Source organism: Notechis scutatus, chromosome 5, assembly GCF_049901735.1.
Source record: "Notechis scutatus isolate UNSWTSFEM ecotype Mainland chromosome 5, rNotScu1.2, whole genome shotgun sequence".
Classification (NCBI taxonomy): Eukaryota; Metazoa; Chordata; class Lepidosauria; order Squamata; family Elapidae; genus Notechis; species Notechis scutatus.
The window spans coordinates 49,433,357-49,452,086 of NC_142013.1; the positions used below are offsets into that span (position 1 = coordinate 49,433,357).

At 33.1% G+C, this 18,730-nt stretch overlaps 1 protein-coding gene across 2 annotated transcripts in view; it reads right to left on the reverse strand.

Annotated features, from left to right (window-relative positions):
- The window catches only part of APP (amyloid beta precursor protein), a 103,132-nt gene that overhangs the window by 22,656 nt on the left and 61,746 nt on the right, over nucleotides 1–18,730 (reverse strand). Inside the window, exons 6-7 of one of the 2 annotated variants that reach the window (XM_026664121.2) lie at nucleotides 16,327–16,529; nucleotides 4,814–4,981 (exon numbers count right to left, since the gene is read on the reverse strand). In XM_026664121.2, coding sequence (XP_026519906.1) covers nucleotides 4,814–4,981; nucleotides 16,327–16,529 — 371 coding nt within the window. The remainder of the gene's footprint in view (nucleotides 1–4,813; nucleotides 4,982–16,326; nucleotides 16,530–18,730) is intronic. The other variant, XM_087966668.1, reaches the window with a different exon arrangement.

Sequence of the window (18,730 nt, forward strand, 5' to 3'; positions counted from 1 at the left end):
TTCGTTTAGCAAATACAATTGGGACGAATAACTCTCGTCTTTAAGCAATACAGTTGCTACGTGAAACATTATATGACTGCAACAGACTGACAATGTCATTTCCCATTTAATCATTAAAAAAGTCACTAGGGTTCATTGTGACATCACATGACTATGACTTGCAATTTTACTGAGAATTTCTCTATTGACTCTGCTTCTCAGAAGCTAACTCTGAGGTCTGCCATTGGTGATCATATGACCATGGGACTTTGTGACAATCATAAATACCTGCCAGCTGTGAAATGCCCAAATTTTGATCACATGACCACTGGGATGTGCCATGATCATAAATGCAAGAACTGGTTATAAAGTTACTTTTCCAGTGATACAGGAATTTCAAATGCTTGCTAAACAGGGCAGTTCTTAAGCGAGGTCTACCTGTATGTTCTTTTGTTCATGCAAACACAAAACTGCACATTTGGACACAATCTCACAGCTTTTAAAGTTTAAATTATAAATTTGGTAAAAAAAACTATATAGGTAATTTCAAGATACTTTACCATCTGAAATTGCACTGTAACTCTAATATCTATTAATAATGCTTAAGAAAGTTCACACAAACATATTGGATCTACCATAATTACAGTGTTGATGAGGCTATTATAATATATTCAGCAAGAGTCAAGAGTTTTATTTGGTAATTCTTGGCAAAAGTGTTGTAGAATTCTTTACTAAGGAAATAGCTAGCCTCAATTCAGAGTGCACACCAGGGAACAAATATAAATGCTAATTAATTAGTACTATTACGAGAGCTGTGAGCAACAATGTTGAATTTGTGCACATCATACAAAATAAATCATGCTGATTTGGGACCATTCAAGACCTTTCCTTATATCTTTCAAGAAAGACAAAAACAGAGTTGAAACTGCAATTGTTTACCAAGCAAAGGCAGAAACAAAGAAATATATTTGTCCTTGCAGTGCACTATTTAGAACTGTAATAAGATTCTACTTCTTTAACTCCAAACTTCAGAATGCCTGTCTAGTAAGATCAGGCAGAGTAGACATGTTCCACATGCTCTCAATTAAAAAAATGTCCTCTCTTTGGACAAGGAAACATGCTTTCTCATTCATGATACCTTTCCCCAAGAATAGTATTTCCATACAAATCCATATAGTTCCCACCCTAATAATGTTCTGAAAGTCTTTTAAAAGTATGGCTGTTCTCACAAGCCTTACAGTAGGGTGGCAAAATGTTTTTTTATTGCAATGTTTGGTTTTTCTCTTCTGGACATCTATGATCAGTTTCTTATTTTTTGCTTTTAAGCGGCCTTATATTATTATGGCCAGTCATACAATCAGCCCAATATTTAGACTGAATTAGGCATTTTTTTAATCCAACTACTGAGTCATTCCCAAGGACTTGGGATAGGAAGATGCTATTGTTCTATGGTCTTAAAGGTAAGCTGTTCCAAGTAAAGTTGCCTTAATATTATTCTCTGTTCACAACAATATGAAGTTTAATATGCATCGAGATTTATTATACACACATATAAAATAAAATCTTAATAGTATCTATGATCAGTTACTTTAGTTGTTCCTCTTTTTAAAGTGTAAGATGCACTAACTTAATTATACAGAGAGAGGTAAAAAAAAATCTTAGTTCTAAGTCCAATGTTGTTCGAGGAAGGAAGCAATATCCCACAGCTTAGCAAAATATAACTTTAGCCTAGTAACTTTCTCACTTCCATAAGATTCAACACCTAAAAATGTGTTTCAAAGCTTTAGCTTTTGTTTATTTCTTAACATACTTAACATTAATACTGTGTATTACTTAGTACTGAACTCTTAAGTAAAATATGATTTGTGATCAATGCTACATTCCATCACTTTTAACAACTGCCCTAGGAAACTAATAGAAATCTTAAAGGCAGTTAAAGCTTGAAATTACTATTTTAAAAGAACAATCCTTTAAGAATCACTATTGTATTAACTGAACACACAACTCTAGATATTTATAGAAAATCAGACATAAACTTTAGGCCAGCTCAATCATTTGGTAACCTGTAATTTACATATATGAATACCAAAACATTGTATGTGAAATGAAGAAATAATGTGGCCTGTACAGAATCGATTTTTAAGCCATCAATAATTGCAAGGGCACTTTAACATATATTGCAGAATTGTACTGTTTCCCAAGAGTATGACAGAAGGAATTAGGATTCTAAAGTACTTACATATTTTAAAGTTCACAGTTCAAATTCCCATTTGTTTTTTTAAAAATAACCCCACCTAACTAGAAACCGTATTTTTAATACTTGATGAACCTTCACCAGCATTATAACAAGGGAAGGGGGGAGTGAGAGAAAAAGTTAACGAATTATAGTTATGATCTCATTTGATTTTTTTTAGACTGTTTGAAAAAATGTTAAATTATCCAAATATCCAAGCAACTTAGACCTGTGGAAATGGAGATACAGATAGTTCTTGACTTACAATTGTTCATTTAGTAAACAAAGTTACAAGAGCACAGAAAAAAGTGACTAATGATGTTTTTTCACACTTACAACTGTTGCCGCTTCCCCATGGTCCCATGATCAAAATCTGAACATTTCGTAACTGGCATGTATATAAGATAGTTGCAGTGTCCTGGGATCATATGATCACGTTTTGCAATTTTCTGACCAGCAGTCAATGGTAAAGTCAGATTCACTTAACAACTGGCTTACTAACAACTACAATGATTCACTTAACAACTGTCTTGCTTAGCAGCAGAAATTTTGGACTCAATTATGGTTGTAAGTCAAGTACTACCAGTATTGGACAGAAGGAATAAACAGTGGACCAGCTTACTTAACAACTCGAAAAGTAGGGAAAAAATATTGGAAATAGAGAGTGAAGCCCTTGATGAAGAACTAGAAGCAATTCTCTAGTTTTTCATTTTAAAATGATGACTAAAGAAATTAGTTTCACTTACTCGGGCATGCAATTCTTGACAGTTTATCTGCAACATAATGTATCTTGAGTTTTAAAAAGTAAATAAATTTATTTTTTTAAAAAAGCAGAAATTGCTACTTTGTCAGATGTGGCTATGATGTATGTTTAGTCTACTTTGATACAGAAAACATGCTGATTATGTTTTATTGCATTTACTTTTCATCCAAATCCAGTTTTCTACCTTTATTTTAAAAACATTTATTTTATGTTCAATCTCCGAGTCGCATCACTAGTCAGATCTTTCTCTGACAACACTTAAGATGCTTTCCCTCAGAAGGGAGAAGAAAATACAAGAACACTTGCAGTATACCAAGATCAAAAACCTGTTGTATAAACCCCTTTTGAAAATAGTTATTCTGGAAAAAGAAACAGCTTTGAGAAGAGAAGACATTTTTCTGTTTTGCCCTGGCTTCAGAGTGCAAAACATTAAATGCCAGCTATCCAATACACAAAGTAAACTTCTTCCACTTAAGCAGAACTAAACATACTTAAGGACTTGTAGAATGTTTTCCTAAGCATATTTTCTTCTGAAATAACTCCAACTGAATTTAATTCAATTGTACTCCCAATACGTGCATTTCAGACTGCAGTATAAGTACCTCAGAACAGAATTGTCACATTGTATTTGATTGTATATTTATCTTTTGTATATGCAACTAAAATAATCAAATTCATATGTAAATATTTAACATTAGATAACTGTAAAATTAAATGAAAACTTTACTGCATGAGTAGGATGAACTGAGGAAAAAATGAAATAAAAATGAAATAATTTCATAAAATATCATTCAACAATGAGAATTTCAGTAACTATGTAAACTAAATCATAATAAAGCTTATAAGGAAGGAACAAGGTTTGTGCCCATCTCCCCTTTTGACAGTCTTTTATCATCTTATTATTTGAAAGAGAAGAATAACTGCTTAGTCTTATTAGTCATAGTTTGTAGATTATCCCAATTATCAATCTTTTAAAACACTACGTTTGCCGTAAAATGCATTATAATGTACCATAAAGCAATTGTATAATTGTAAACAGTCAAATCAGACAATAAATATTCTATTTCATCCCCAAATGTATCGAATGATATGGAAACATGTCAACTCAATAACTGGCACAAATTCATTTTATAAAGATAAATTCTATTTTATCAGAACTGAATGTACAGCAATTATGCAAATGTGTGATTTAATCTCCGCAATCATCTATAACAAATAAACAAATGTGTATGTGTATATATCGAATATACTGTGTATGTATGCATATATGTAGTGCTCAGATTAAATTTTTCTGAAAAGGTAAGTTTATTTTGTGTGGACATGTATTTTTTTGCATCACTACTATTTTACAAAACAGGACACAAACAATTTAATATGACCAGAGGCAATTTTACAAGCTTGCAGATTGTTTCTACTTTGATTATTCACCGTACATGCATGAGAACAGTACACAGATGCACAACAGTGAGTATGTTTGCATAGCAAGCTTTTAGCAGTAATTTTAAATTCTACGTTTTTCATATCCCAGTTTCATATCCCAGTTTCCATTACTGTAGCAGCAGTAATTTGTGTCTACAACATAGATGACAGATTGATCACTAATTGTCATGCCTGAATATAGAAAGCGAGAGAAAATAGACGCACTAATGGCCAAACACATTCTACAAAGATGCGGGCAATTAGGAAAGCTGACAGAAATATGGTTAGTGATAGGCCCATTCCCAAAGTCTTTTTTTTTTAAAAGAAAAACAAAAATATTCACTACAGAATAGCAGAGGCAGGGTGGCACAAGATAGAAAAGAGAAAGACACGGCCACAGGCTGGAAAGATCCACTTACTGACGCTGCCACAGACTGCCATGCAGTATTCCTCAGTGTCAAAGTTGTTTCGGTTTCCACCACATCCGCCGTAAAAGAATGGGGCACATTTTCCTTCAGTCACATCAAAGTACCAGCGGGAGATCATTGCTCGGCAAGGACCAGTCTCAGCTTGTTCAGAGCACACTTCTAATTATAGGAGATGTGGAGGAACTACATTTAGCATGAAAGTGGAATTGTTAATTCTATTCTATATACGTTTATTTGTATATGTAGATATGTCTCTACATATTTCCCAGGAAACAAAAAATTAGAAGTGGCTTTTCAATGAAGAAGTTTTATACCTTTGTTATACCATCAACAAAAATTTACTGCTTCAAGTTCCACTCTTTCAACCATATTTAAATGAAAATATATTGTTCTTGTGTTAGGTCAGTGCTTAAAATACAACAGGGAAGACCTAAATTCAAGACAGTTGATTATATGGAAAATGCTCCTGTGTCACCTTTGTAACGAAGCAATCTCCCAGAATGAAAAATGCTGAGATTCAAATTCAACTACTTATTAGTGTTACTTATTAGAGGTCAGTTCAAATCAACATTGTTCCAAACCTGAGGGGGAGGGAGAAGCAATAAAACTTTAAAAATGTTACATAACATATAGTCATATTTACCTTCTATTATTTTTGTTATTTTTAATTACAGCCATCTATTTCAAAATACAGGGTCTGGGTGCCTTCTACAATGCTTACCAGATTTCATAGCTGTTTTTTATTTAGATTTTCAGTTTTATACATTTTTAGTTTAGAAAAAATTATTCAGATCCTTTCCACTTGACTTCATAAGTCAAGATTCCACTTGACTTCATAATCAATAATACTATTTGGATAATCTTTGCTATTTCTTCTTAACTGAAGTGCTATTTTCTATTGCAAACACTTAAGTATTCTTAAAAAGGATATTATAAATGTTGTCATTTAAGCCATTTATTCCAGTTGTTCCCACAGAATACATTTTTGCTAACTGCAAAAGTATATATAACCATATGAATAGTGCAAAGACACATTTTCTTCAAAATTTCCCCTTCTTTTTAATTTCTTAATAAAACCATACTGCCTATTTTGAAATGGAATATTAAGAAAAACCAGTATGTTTGTAACGGCAATATGGATTGGTAAGTTATATAATAAAAAAGTTTGCCAACCTTTTCCCTAAAGAAAACAAGGAAAGTACTAGTTGTGGAAGTGTGCAAAACATTCTGATTTCGAATGTTTAACACGTCAGAAATATGACCCAATGACCTTTCCTAAAAGTGGAGATAAGCTTTACATCTGAATTTACATACTTTAGTTTTTAGAATTTACATACTTTAGAATTTACATACTTTACATACTTAAGTTTCCTCTGATTAAAAGAAATTAAAGAACAAAGCCAGAGCCGCATATTAGGTGGGAAGGGCTACTGGTGGTTTAATATAGCTACACATTAAACTGCAGCCAGTAACTTGTCTAAATTGGTCAAAATAGGTTTCATGCACACAGATATTGGAATATATTATGTGGAATAACACAAGTGAATAGTGCCATTCAGTTCAATAACACTTATGCTATATGCTTATGCTACAGCTCAGCATTCAAAATTGAGTTCCCAGGCTAAATTTTATCAATAACCTTAAAAATACAAACTAAAAATTATCTGTAATATTTATATTTAAAGAATAAACAAAGACTTTTTTTGAGTTAAACTATATCTGCAAAATTAATGTTTAGTTTTTAAGTATTTGAATCATACTGCTGATCTTATATTTGTTCCAATCATTTCTTCTTTTTCTTTTCCTTTGGTTTCTCCCACAAAATGTGTTGAGAAATGGCTGACAACTATGCTGGCCAGGCATGTTCAAGTGTTGTGCTGCGGCAAGAGCTGCATATCAGCTCACAAGATATGGCATCCTTTAGGCTCTTCTAGACACTTCATGGGCAGTTGAGAGTTAGCCGCATGCCTCTTGCCTTTTTTTCCTAATATTTTTTGAGGAGTATATTAAACAAATAAAACTAATACAACCTAATACAGAAATTGTGTGTGGGTGTGGGTGTGCGTGCGCGTGCGTGCAGTACAGAGAAAAATCAAAGCAAAAGAAAAAAAAGAACTTTCCTTTTCACCCTCAGGAACATTAATAATTTATCACTGTCTTTTAAAATAGATACTCTTGCTTTCTCCTGATAAAGGGTTAAAAGAGGCAATGCTCTTTGAAAGGGAAAATTTACCCACTTTGGAAAGAGCTCCAGAAGAGGCTACTTTCGCCCCCACAGCATCGGTTGAAGGACTCCAATCTAGGCTGTTTGGGCTAACATTTGGGATTGCTCACACTATACACTAAAGCAGGAGTCTCCCAACCTTGGCAACTTTAAGCCTGGTGGACTTCAACTCCCAGAATTCCCCAGCCAGCTTTGCTTTGCTGGCTAGGGAATTCTGGGAGTTGAAGTCCACCAGGCTTAAAGTTGCCAAGGTTGGAAACCCCTGCACTAAAGGTACCCATCCTAGACCTGCCTCAGTTGGCACTCAAGTTTTTCTACACTGAGTAGCTATACCAAACCACTGTGGGTAATCCCCAAACTGATCAGCCTATAAAACTTTGTTCAGTGCTGCAGGAGAAGGCAGCTAAAAAGAACCTTTCCTTATATTTCTAGAACAAAAAGTTTAGAGGATACACAAATCAGTGCAAAGGAGGTAGTCTTTTGGATATGGTGAAGAAATAAAATAGCTTGCATGACTTGAATCACTTCATTTAAGCAAATCTATTCCACTTTTTGTGTATTAACAGATATGTTGTCACAAGACTGAAACTGGAAAAATAAAAACAGCAGAATTTTGGCAGAAAATTATTTAGAAAGTAGTGTATCATGGCCAATTAAGTAGTCCTTAAAAACTATTCCATATTCTCAAAATAAAGGTTTTTCCAACTATCTTTCAATTACAAATATCCCAAGCATTGGGTAGATGCTTGAGAAGATTATGATTTTATATATATATATATATATATATATATATATATATATATATATATATATATATATATATATATATATATGTGTGTGTGTGTGTGTGTGTATATGTGTATATGTGTATATGTGTATATGTGTATATGTGTATATATGTATATATGTGTGAATATATATATATATATATATATATATATATATATATATATTTGTGTGTTCTCCAGCTTTGTTAGGATTTTTATATATATATATATACAGAAGATATTAGAGACACCAATCAAGAGAACACAGCAAACTCCGAGACCAATAAACACAGACCAAGACTCCCATATATATATATCTGACTCACAGACGGACACAACAGAAGCCTGATGATGGCAGATGAGATTCTGCTGAAACGTTGCTACAACTTTAAAAGAACTACAATGACGGGAAAATACCCAACAAGCCGAACACCATACATATATATATATATATATATATATATATATATATATATTTGTGTGTGTGTGTAGCCTAAGACATATATAGAATAAATTAATTTTCATTTTTTCAGCCAGATTAAAACTTGCCTTTTCTTCCTAATTTCATATCTACACCAATTTCAATATGATACAGGCACAGATTAAATACATTTTAATAGCAATGTGAAATAAAAGGTCTCTCATAAAGTATCATACACACATATGGATAACAAACGACTCAAGAGATGTCATGCAAAACTACTTCATATTCAGTTGACTTAAATATAAGGCTGAAATGAAAAAATAAAATGTAAAAATGTAAACAAAACTAAAGCTAAATTGTTACGAGTCAGTGGAATTCACTGGGCTGTGTGGTTGGATTCCAAACTGATGACACTGATGTCTATGGAGATTCTCAATCATCCAGCCATGATTATAAACAGTATTGTTTTATAAGATGTTTGGCTTTTAGAAAACTAGGACACATTCCATTTCTAACAAGAAATAAACATTTTCCACAAAATGGTAACTCTACAAGAAATACAGAATTAAACATTATTGCTTCATGTCAAACCAAAGAGGAAAAATAAAACCCTTTATATATTTTCAAGAACTTTTTCAAACTTTAAAAGCTTTTTGCCTCCTTAAGCTATATAGTGTAACATATTACTTTATATAATTTAAGGATCCCAAATAGTTATCTCTGCATTGCAGCACTAGCAATGAATAGAGCACATGCAATAAAGAATCCTGAGCAAGATTACTGAACCCAGGAACCATTTTCTACCTGCTATAATGTTTTACAATTACTCATGAATACAAAACTCTTCAAACTAAATCAACGGCTCCAGACATATTATAGTTTTTTTCCCCCCAATCTTTTTAATCATATTGACCACTGTGAAGGCCTATGCCTCCAAATAAATTTCATAAAAAATTTGACACCTAATTCAGTGTAGGTATTTGTGTTTGTATCCATCTAGACTAAATATTAAAAGAAATGGTTTAAATAAAAAGCATATTAAAATTTGTGAACATTCATGAATAATTTACAAGTATTAAACAAGTTTTAAAACAGTTCTTTATTATTTGCTCTTTAAGAAATAACTGAGTTTTAAAACACTATTTCTTAATTTTTATTAAAATATTGCAATGAAGCTTCCCAGAATGATAAAAAAAGTCAATAAATGAAGGTGGGCATCCAACAGATCATCTCTGAATAAAGATAGATGACCCACTCCTCACAAGGAAACAACAGGATAGCAATTTCCTGTGAGTTTGAATGTCAGTAGATGAAATAAATCATCAGGCTGTCAACTGCAATTAAGCCTTTTAAAGATCACTTGTGTGTGCTAGATCATTTTCCAAGCACTTTTTGAAATTATCTTGGAATGCAAAATAAAAGAATTGGAACAGACCTTGGAAGTCTTCTGCTCCAACAAATGGCTGTTCAATCTCTTCTTGAAAACTTCCAATGATAGAGCACCAGAGGTGGTATTCAGCCAGTTTGGACTGGTTCACTAGAACCTGTAGTTCCGGTGAGCGGTTGACCACCCACCCGCTCTCCTGCCCTTCCCTGTTTTTTAGCTCAGCTGATTCGTGCGGCACAGTGGCTTTTACTCACCAGCGCTGACATAGAAGGTAACCCTTTAGGCTTAAAATGGGTGGTTTTTTAATGCTGCACATGCAGCATTAAACCAGTTGCAACCCACCATTGCAGAGCACCCATGGAGGCAAATGTTTCCACTGACCGTTTGCAGTATCAGGAAATTTCTCCTAAATTCTAGGTTGGATCTCTCTTTGATAATCTTCTATCTGCTACTTCTTGTCCTGTCCTCAGGTGCTTTGGAGAACAGATTGACATCCTATATTGGAAGACTGCTATCATGTCACCCTAGTTCTTCTCTTTTGTTAGATTAGACAAATCCAGTAACTGCAACCATTCATTTATGATTTAGCTTCCAGTCCCCTAATCATCTTTGTTTATTCTTCTCTACACTCTTACTACAGTCTCAACATCTTTTTTATATTGTAGTGACCAGAACTGAGTGCAATAGTATGGCCTCATTAGTGCAGTATAGAGCAGTACTCTACTTGTGATTTTGATGCTATCCCTCTGCTGATGCAGCCTAGAACTGTGTTGGCTTTTTTGACAACTGCAGCATCATGCTGGCTCACATGGTTGTCCACTAGGGCATCTAGATCTCTTTCACAGTTACTGCTGACGAGCAAGGTACCACCTATTCTATACCTGTGTATTTGGCTTTTCTTGCCTGTGTAAGAGCTTACTTTTCTCACCACTTAATTTAACTTTGTTGGTCCAATGTTCAATCAGGTCTATCAAGATCCTTCTGTATCTTGGGCCCAAGATAGAACCTTGAGGTACTCCAGTGCATGCTGCCCTCCATGTACATGTAGTTCTGTTGAGGATTACATGTTGAGTGCACGTGATCAGCCAGTTGCAAATCCTTTTGGTGTTGATGCTGTCTATCCCAATTTTTTCTATCTTAACAAGTGGGCTGCAGTCTATTTCATCAAATGCCTTACTGAAGTCTAAATAAACTATGACAGCAGCATTTTCCTGATCCACTAATTTAGTCACTTTGTCAAAAAAATGTAATAAGGCTTCTGGCATCATCTGTTTTGACACTCATTTTCTTATTTCTAGGTGTTGCATATTCATTGTTTAACTATCTTTTCCAGGATTTTCCCAGGCATTGACATTAAGCTTATTGGTCTGTAGTTTCCTGGATCTATTTTTCCCTGGTTCTTCAGGAGCTTTGAAACATTTGGTTCAGTGATTTTGATTCACATCTGCCAGCTCCTTCACAACCCTGAGATGGACTGTAATCAGTCTGGTCCTGGCGATTTGAACTCATCTGTAGTGGATCAGTACTCTTTTACCATTTTCTTGCCTATTTTGACTTGTAGTCTTATTTTGTCTTTTACAGTACTGCTTTTGATAGTAAAGACAGATGCAAAGAATTAATTAAGCAGTTCCACTTTCTCTCTGCTGTCACCTCCTTGCCATCTTCTCCCATTAGCCGACCAATAATTTCGTTGACATTAATCTTGTTTTTCCATGTTGAAAGCAGCTTCATTATTTTTGACATTTGTTAAAAGTCTTACTTCATTCTGAATCTTAGCTTTCCTGATTTCATCTTTGCAGATTTGGCCTATTTGTTAGTATTCTGTTTGTTATGTATCCCTCTTTCCATTTTTTATTCTTGTCCTTTTTGTCTCTGTTTATCAGAGAGTTCTTTTATGCAAGCATGCTGGTTTCATTGGAGGTCTCTTATTTTTCTTTCTCGGTGGTACTCGGTGGACTAGACTTTATGATCTCAGTTTCCAGAGTTTCCCAAGCTTCTTAAGTTGTTTTCCGCTTTAAGATTTTCATCTATGTAATCCTTCCTAAACTCATCTCTAAGCTTGTGGATATCAGTTCACTTAACATATTAAGACACTTGTTTCACTCTGTTCTACCCTGTTTCTCCAACAATATGGCCTCCCCCAATAGGAAGGCCCAGCATGTTTTATAGGCATGAAATGAAATTAAGCCCCTCCCCCCAAATTAAGGCCTATATTAAAACATGTGAAATGGGGGGGAATGGTGGGGGGGCTTGCCGTTAGGAAGTACTTTTGTTGCACACCCGGATATGGTGCTGCCTGTGTTGACCCCGATACGAAGTGCCCCACCAATGCCGAGGTCAACATCCAAGCCATCGCCGCCCGTCCGAAGATGCAAGGGGGGGAATTAAGTCACCCCCCAAAAAGACGGCCTAGCCATTTTTTCGGGGCTCAAAAAAAAAAAAGACCCAGCCTTATTATATGAGAAACACGGTATTACTTGTGCTTGCATTAGGTTGAATTCTCCCCCAAAGCTGCCACCACTTCAAATCCCTCTGTTTGGTTGTATAGTCTGTAATGTACACCTATGGTAATCTCATTTCTTTTTCCTATTAACGCAAATACATTCATGAAGGTTTTCATTCTTGGCTTTTTACATTTCTGTAGACATATAGTTATTTGTTACATATTATGTGACTGTAACTTCTCTTTTGTTAGATCTATTTGTTTTGAACAATTTAAATGCTTCTAACATCATTTTCCAGTCATGGATTCATTCCACCAAGTTTCAGTAAAGGCAACAATGTTGTATCTGCCCTAATTTACTAAGACTTCAAGTTCACACTGTTCCTCATACTTTGAGAGTTAATGTATACGCATCTGAATCCAATTTGACAAACCCTGTGTTTGCTTCCTATGTCCCCTGTTTTGTGTCTCCCTTCTTTCTTACAATGGGTTGGTTGATGGGATAGTGGGACATTTGCTACAAGATATTGGAAATAATTATATAAATAAATAGCATTTTCATGTGAACCAATTTGTTTCATCTATCCTAAATCAAAATAGAAATTTGAAACTTTTATAATTTCAGAAACTGAATACTAGTGGAGACTAAAGATTCCAGGCAGAATGCACTCCCCTTGGTCAACACTTGAACTTGAAAAATAACAGAAAATGTTTCAGAAGATTCTTGAATAACAAGGTCAAAAAACAGCAGCTTCATTCTCAGGAATGTTTTATGAACAGTTTATCTTCAGAAATATTAAAGAAGAAATTATTAATGAGAAAGAGAACATCTTGGAAAACACACAAGATAAAGAAAGGAAACAAATTTTTCTTGATGCAGAAATATCAAAATGTAAAGAATTTGCAGAAATATTGGGAAATTAGAAAATCATGGACTGTAAGACAGAGTCAATAACTAAAGTGGAAATATAAAGTAGAAGTCAAGATGATTGACCTAGATAAGCAGTTTCTAGTAGACAAAGGCCTTGAAGAAATCTTTGATATTGGAAAAAGAAAAACTGAAAATAAATCAATTCTTATGATAGAATTTGCATGAACTCAAAATTAAGATTCTTAGAAGCAAAAGAAAGAAGTACTTTTTTTTCCATCACGGTTAAAATAAGACACATTTGTATAAGTATGGGATCCCTTTATTAACTTTTTGCTGACAATAGGCTTGAAATGTTAATAATTAATGGTTTTGTGAATGGATAAAGGATGAGTTATGGGAAGAAGAGATAGAAGTAATCCTCAACTTACGACCACAATTAAGTCAAAAATTTCTATTGCTAAATGAGACATTTGTTAAGTGATTTTTGCCCCATTTTTGTGACTTTTCTTGCCACAGTTGTTAAGTGAATCACTGCAGTTGTTAAATTAGTAACACGGTTTAAGTCAATCTGGCTTTCCCATTGATTCTGTTTGTTAGAAAGCCTGGCTTTCCCACTGATTCTGTTTGTTAGAAAGGTGATTACATGACTTAGGACAGGGCAATCGTCATAAATACATCTGAATTTTGATCACATGACCATGGAGATCCTAAGTGAGGGGGGAAAAGGTCATAAGTCACTTTTTTCAGTACCACTTTAACTCTGAATGGTCACTAAAAGAACTGTTGTGAGGACTACTTGTACTAACATGTAATATTACCGGGGATGATTAATTATTATGTTTATTTGTCCTTATGATTGAAGACTGGAAGTTACTTCTTTATTTATTTTTCTTTCTCTTATTCTTTCCTTTATTTTTTGACACACTTTTAATTCTCTTTTTTCTTTATTCCCACTCTTTCTGTGTTTCATTGTGTTTTTTTAACTATTGTTATTAAAACCTTCAATAAAAGTTATTAAAACACAAAATAGAATAGAAAAATATACAGAACTATTGGATTTAACATAAAGAAAGTAATTTAACATGAAAGACAGTCTTTTCAAAACCCATTCAAATATAATACAAGCATAATTTGCAATTTGAAATGTGGTATGTTTCACTATCCCTTTATTATCAGTTTGTTCTCAAACACCACAATAATGTCATAGGCATCGCTATGAAGCAGTCAATAGAGGTACTATAGCTCACTAACAATTACAGACCTCAGAAGAAACAATGAATCAAAGAGGCTCTGATTTGCTGACACTGCCAAAAAAAAAAAAAAAAAAATTAAACACAGCTTTACATGTAATACAGGGATATATCTCATTATAAAGTTGAATTACTTTAACAGGAATTAAATCCAACTAAGTTGTTATGGTGCCTTCTTTCTCCCCTCTTGTTTTTCTGAAAAAGAGTAATTGCAAAAAAACCTTTCATTTATTTCTTGTCAATGGGCAAAAAAATATCAGGCTGCCACCTGTCATCTTTCAGGCATGGGTAACACTGTTATGTTCTTTAAAATGGAAGCATATTTGTTCTATCAAGAATAATTTGGCTGCCATTTCCTAAATATTAATGTTTCAAGAAATTATGATAAAAATATACCAAATTTTTATTTCCATGGATGACCACCCTACTCAATTGTGCCTAAGGAAACAAGGTCAAACCTAAAACTTTATAGGGAATGAATCATCACTTTCTAACCCAATTTTACAATTCATCAAAAAAATCTCAAATTATGTTATTCTTCAGGACAGTACTCAGGCTGTCCATGTCTGAATTCAGAACCAATGCAAAGGGGGAAGAGTTATTTCCTTGTTGTTACTATGATTATAGGTTTGGGATGATAATTACAAGGCACTTTCAATATGTTTTGCACATCTTGATTGTGGTTAGTAGAACAAATCCTTTAGGTATGCTTTAGAAATGAAGGTAAAGACCATGGTTACTGTGGCATCTCTGGTTAATGATATTCAATCTCCAGGAAATGTATTGAGACTGTTGATTGCCTTCCCTCTGTGAATGATTAAACCTAAACAAAAGTTTTGTTCTAGCCATAGAAGAGAGAAGAAATATAGATTTCTCCTTCAAACAGAATACAGAATTCCATAAAATATTCATCCACCGTTTGATCATTATATGTAGAAATAATAAACCACCTTTTTAAAATGCTGGGCACAAGAAATTTATTATGTTTACTCTTGTGAAGGTATATTACCAACTATGCTTTCCAAAACTATTCTTGACTTAAATCCTGCTATATTTTCTCTATGCTTCATTTCATAGATTTTCATAGCTATATGATTACAAAACACGAATCTATTATAAATTTTTCCAAATTCATCAAACAAAAATATCAAAAACCTGAAATTTTCAAGAAATAGGATGTAACAATTTTCATGAAGCAAAAACTTAAAATAGATGTTAATGTTTGATTGATAGGTATTTCAGTACATGTGTAGATGTACTGAAATGAGAAACCATTCATTCATTTTATTAATTTTTGCGATAAAATAGTAAAATTAACATTATTACAAAACTTAATATTTCTATTAAAAAAGAACGTAAAACGTATATATTTATCTGCAGTAATACTGACAAAAGTCTCAGAGTCTCCCATTTAAAATAAATGTATAAATAATAAAAATGCAGGATCTTTACTGAAGTCTTGCAAAACACACAGATTCAATATATTTTCCAATAACACCAATCATACTTTCTAAGAATTCTTGAAAAGCAGTCTCAATACATTTGAAGCAAATCAGATTAGGGAAAACATTGTTACAGAAGAAACTTATGTAACAAAGCATTGGTTTACAAAGCATTGTTACAGAAGAAGCTTATGTAAATATATAATGGTCAAATCACTGATTTTAAAATTTTATTGAATTGACATTTATGTCCTATACGTCAACAGAGAATATATCTACAGGGAAAAAAGGCAACATATTAAATCTTCTAGTCTATTTTTGTTACACACCGACCATTTTTTCAGCTTTATTTAAAATGATGACCTTACTGATATGAATCCTTCCTATTTCATACCTTACTAAATGTGTTTGTCACATGCTTGATTCTATTTTGAATTAAAAGTTCACATCTATTTTAATTCTCTATATACCAATGTACTGAAAGGTGAAAATCCTGATGATTCCATTTTTCTTTGCTTTTGGAAAGCCTGAGATGGGAAAAATATAAATGGAACACTCAATTTTTACATCACAGAAGAAATACATGATATAAAAGATAACATAGAACACTTTGCTGTACACTTTTAGTTCAGTAGTAAAGGATGAGTGTGCATTGTGAACAACAGTTTCTCAGAACTAATGCCTAAAACATCTTACCTCGAACAACCTCTTCCACAGACTCAGTAGTGGTAGTGGTAGTAGCAATGCTGGTTGTTCTTTCAGTGGCTTCCTGGTACTGATCTTCTGTAACTTCTTCAGCCTCATCACCATCTTCATCATCATCATCATCATCAGTATTTTCATCTTCTACATCTGTAGTATCCCCTTCTGCTAGCTGCTCTTCTGTTACTTTGTCATAACTGCAAACAACAAATTTAGTCAAATTTTTGATATTGCTGATTCCCTCACAGCATGGAGCAAACATGGCCTTACTTAAATTGGTCATCAAAAGAAGGCCTGGACATTTATGGATGTGGATGTTTTCAAGAAGATAAAAGGAAACAGAATGAATTTGTTCCTGAATAAACAATAGTATGACATAAATATCATAATGTATGCAATTATGTTCAAAGTTTAGTCTCTGACCTCTTGGATGTTTGACAAGCATCAATATATAAGAATATATTGTTTTACTTTTATATTTTACACTAACAGTTGATATTTCAAAGAACAAGGTTTATACATAATTACTACAATTACTACTATAGCTGTCTATAGTTTGAGGTAAATTGCATTTGAATTTTAAATTATTGCTTTACATCCATACTACGTTTTATTATAGTTCAATATGAGGTAAACTACCTGTAGGTGGAATACTGATTAAGGACATCATATGGTGTTATTCTTAGTAAAAAAAAATTACATCATTTAAAATGTGCCATTACAGGATATTTTTGCATGGTACTCTGTTTCATATTAGAAATGTATGTGATAACATGAGGCTCATTCTGATATGGACATATTCACATTATATTAACCCTGCTTATATACATAGCAGCAAACTACCTGGACATAATGGAATTTATTTCCAAGTATGAACAATATTGAGTTGCAGAACATTCAGTTTAGTCTTCTTTCAGAAACATGTTAAAGCATTTCTTCCTCTAGATTTAATTTTGAATTTCATAACAAATTCAATAGATAGAATTACTAGTATATATTCCTCAAGTTATCTGCTATAGTTGATACTTAAAAGATTCAGGAGTCCGAATATAGACCCTTCTGCCCAGAAAGCTCTAACATATGTCCTTTCCTTATATTTTAAAGGAGAATTTGCCCCTCCTCCTATCTTTCTTATGAAGGCAGAACAAGCAATGTTGTGTTATCAAACAGACACCAGAATTCAGAAGATCACATTTATAAATTAAAAAATCCACTTGAGCTATATATGTTATTGCTACAAAAACAGATGTGTAAGTCCAGTGGCTTGATTTAAAAAAAAAGATCTGTGCAAAATAATAATTCGATCTCAAACTGAGCAAGATGTGTTTCCAAGATCTTAAAAGTTTTTTTAACATCTACCTCTCTCTGATTTAGTTCTTTAGGCTAACTATATCCTACCATCAATTACATAGATCTTCAAGTCCACTAAGGAACTTGGGTTCTTTGCAGCTTATGTCTAGTTTAAATAGTAGTATTTCCTTACTTTAACATTTTTCTATATAATCTTAATTAGGGATTTTAATTACAACAGCAAATTACAATAGTGAAACTTTTCCATTTTGAACAATTACTTTATTTCTCACTATTCTTATTCTTCAATTGAAATAATTTATCTTTGTAGTAGTGGATTAACAGCATCACATGAAAAATATTTATCCATTAAAATATGTATATAATGAAGCCATGCTGACAATGAAATAAATTCCCATTTCTTATTTTTTTAAAGAAATAATTTATTCTCTACTTGAAATTTAGATACTCATTATACTCTTTTGTTAAGAGATAATAAAAAAAGGTTTCAATTATTCCCTCAGGTATCAGAGTTTACAATATTTGATTCCATTGGATGGAAAGAACAAAGCCTTGAATTTAATGGTGATCACATCATGATAAACTAGATAAACAAATAATAATTAGAAAAAGTTAAAATTTCTCCAAACTACAACAGGCAATTATGTTAATTGAAATTAGTTACTATTCTGAAGTTTTCCAAGTTTGACAAGATATTTCTTCCATGAATGCAATTTTAACAATTTTTAAAAAAATGAGATACAGGCAAATTGTATTCAATACTCTATTTTCTTTACAGAAGACTGAAGTGCACTAGGAAGTTCAGTGTTACCATTTTCAGGGCATTTTCATTTGATACAGCCATAGACAAGTCCAAACTTTATTTCTTTGGCACTACTGGAACACGCCTTACATGTGTAGGATCAGAATACATGGGAAACATCCAAAGTAACTGAGCTAAGCTTTCAAAAGTGCATGAGCTCACAGTGCTTTGAGCTGTTAAGTTCAAAAAGGTTTTCAAAAAACGCCTCTCAAATAATTTTCCACAGTCCTAGATTCTCCCCCCACCCGAGTTTAATATTACAGGGTCATATTTGGTTTATTAATG